Source organism: Protobothrops mucrosquamatus, unplaced genomic scaffold, assembly GCF_001527695.2.
Source record: "Protobothrops mucrosquamatus isolate PMUCROS unplaced genomic scaffold, P.Mucros_1.0 scaffold2973, whole genome shotgun sequence".
Lineage (NCBI taxonomy): Eukaryota > Metazoa > Chordata > Lepidosauria > Squamata > Viperidae > Protobothrops > Protobothrops mucrosquamatus.
Window position 1 is genome coordinate 195,416 of NW_015388994.1, and position 1,559 is coordinate 196,974.

Here is a 1,559-nt window from a genome sequence, read left to right on the forward strand (position 1 = left end):
AGAGGGAGGGAGGGAGAGGGAGAGAGGGAGAGGGAGAGATGGAGAAAGGGAGAGGCGGGAGGCAGAGGGAGAGAGAGGAGGGAGGGAGGGAGAGAGAGGGGGGAAACCAACTCGGCACTGCGCTAGCCCAGCAGTCTTGGAAAAGAAGCAAATGAGGGATTCCCTTGGAGACACAGTGCGTAAGGGGAAATGTAGCTTCTCCCCTCTCCTGTCCCCCTTTGCAAGCTGGGTAGGCTTGCAAACTTGGAGAGTTGCATGAAGGGAACACAAACTCAGCTGGGGTGCTGGAAGGGGGAGAAGAGGAAAGTGAGGAAGAAGAGGAGGAGGAGGAAAAAGAAAAAGTAGCAGGAGGAGGAGTCAGTTGCAAGTGCAGCTGCCGGAGGACCTTTGCCCTGAGCGAGACAGTTATTGCTCAGCCACTCTCCCACCCCTACCCTGCAGTCTCGCCTCATGCCCAGAGGTGGAAGACGTGCCTTCAGCGCACCTCCAGCTGCGCGGCCCGGTTCCTAACTGGCTGCAGACTGATACCAGTCTGCAGACCGGGGGTTGGGGACCCCTGGTCCAGGGAGAGGAATCCTGGACCCTTTTCATTCACACCCACCACCCCCTTTGCATCTTCTTCAGGGATTCACACCTGGCAGACGATTTGGGGCTGTGAGCTCAGGGAAGACGGGAGCAAAGGAGGGTTTTTGCACTATGGCTACGATGGAAGGGACTTCATCAGCTTCGACAAGGAGACACTCAGATGGGTGGCAGCTCAGCCCCAGGCCGAGAAGCTCAAGGAGAAGTGGGAGGAAAATCCAGGATGGTCCCAGAGAAACAAATTCTTCCTGGAAGAGACCTGCCTTGAGTGGCTGCAGAGATACCTGTCCTACAAGAAGGAGGGTCTGCAGAGGACAGGTGAGTGGCAAAGGGGGTCTTCATTGAACATGTTTCTGTGGGTTCCTCCTCCCCATATTATTTCTATCCTACATAGCCAACCCATCCTTTCCAGAAAAGGGTCAGGAAGTATCCCCCATCTTCAGTGACCCCCAAAGTAAGTAGTTTAAAAAAAAATATTGAGCAACACATTCAGGTCTCATTCTATTTCCCCGGGAAAGTCTTGCAAGCAGAAGAAAATGAATGTCCTGTGTTTGGGTCGGAAAGAAAAGGCCAGTCTGTTCCTCATTTTCATCTGAACAAATTTGAACAAATTTGATTTGGGGGCTTAGAATTGAATCAATCCACCAAATTGGGGATTATGTTGGCCAATTTGAGAACATTAGCCCAAATTCTATGTATCCCTTTCAAAAATAAATCTAAAGAGCTCCAGTGCCCCATTGGACTCCCACAGGTTGACAAGGAGAGGGAATGCTGGGAGACCTCCGAGACCGCCTTCTGCCGCAGATTCCTTCCCACAGACCGGTACGCTCCCACAGAGTGGGTCTCCTCAGGGTGCCGTCGGCCAAGCAGTGCCGGCTGGCGACCCCCAGGGGGAGGGCCTTCTCTGTGGGTGCCCCCACCCTCTGGAACGAACTACCCCCCGAGATTTGGATAATTCCGGATCTCCTTACCTTCCG

General features: G+C 53.6%; 1 protein-coding gene across 1 annotated transcript in view; it reads left to right on the forward strand.

Annotated features, from left to right (window-relative positions):
- The window catches only part of LOC107296790 (major histocompatibility complex class I-related gene protein-like), a gene marked incomplete at its 3' end in the record, with an annotated part of 6,703 nt that overhangs the window by 3,926 nt on the left and 1,218 nt on the right, over positions 1–1,559 (forward strand). Inside the window, exon 3 of the mRNA XM_029286143.1 lies at positions 625–900. Coding sequence (XP_029141976.1) covers positions 625–900 — 276 coding nt within the window. The remainder of the gene's footprint in view (positions 1–624; positions 901–1,559) is intronic.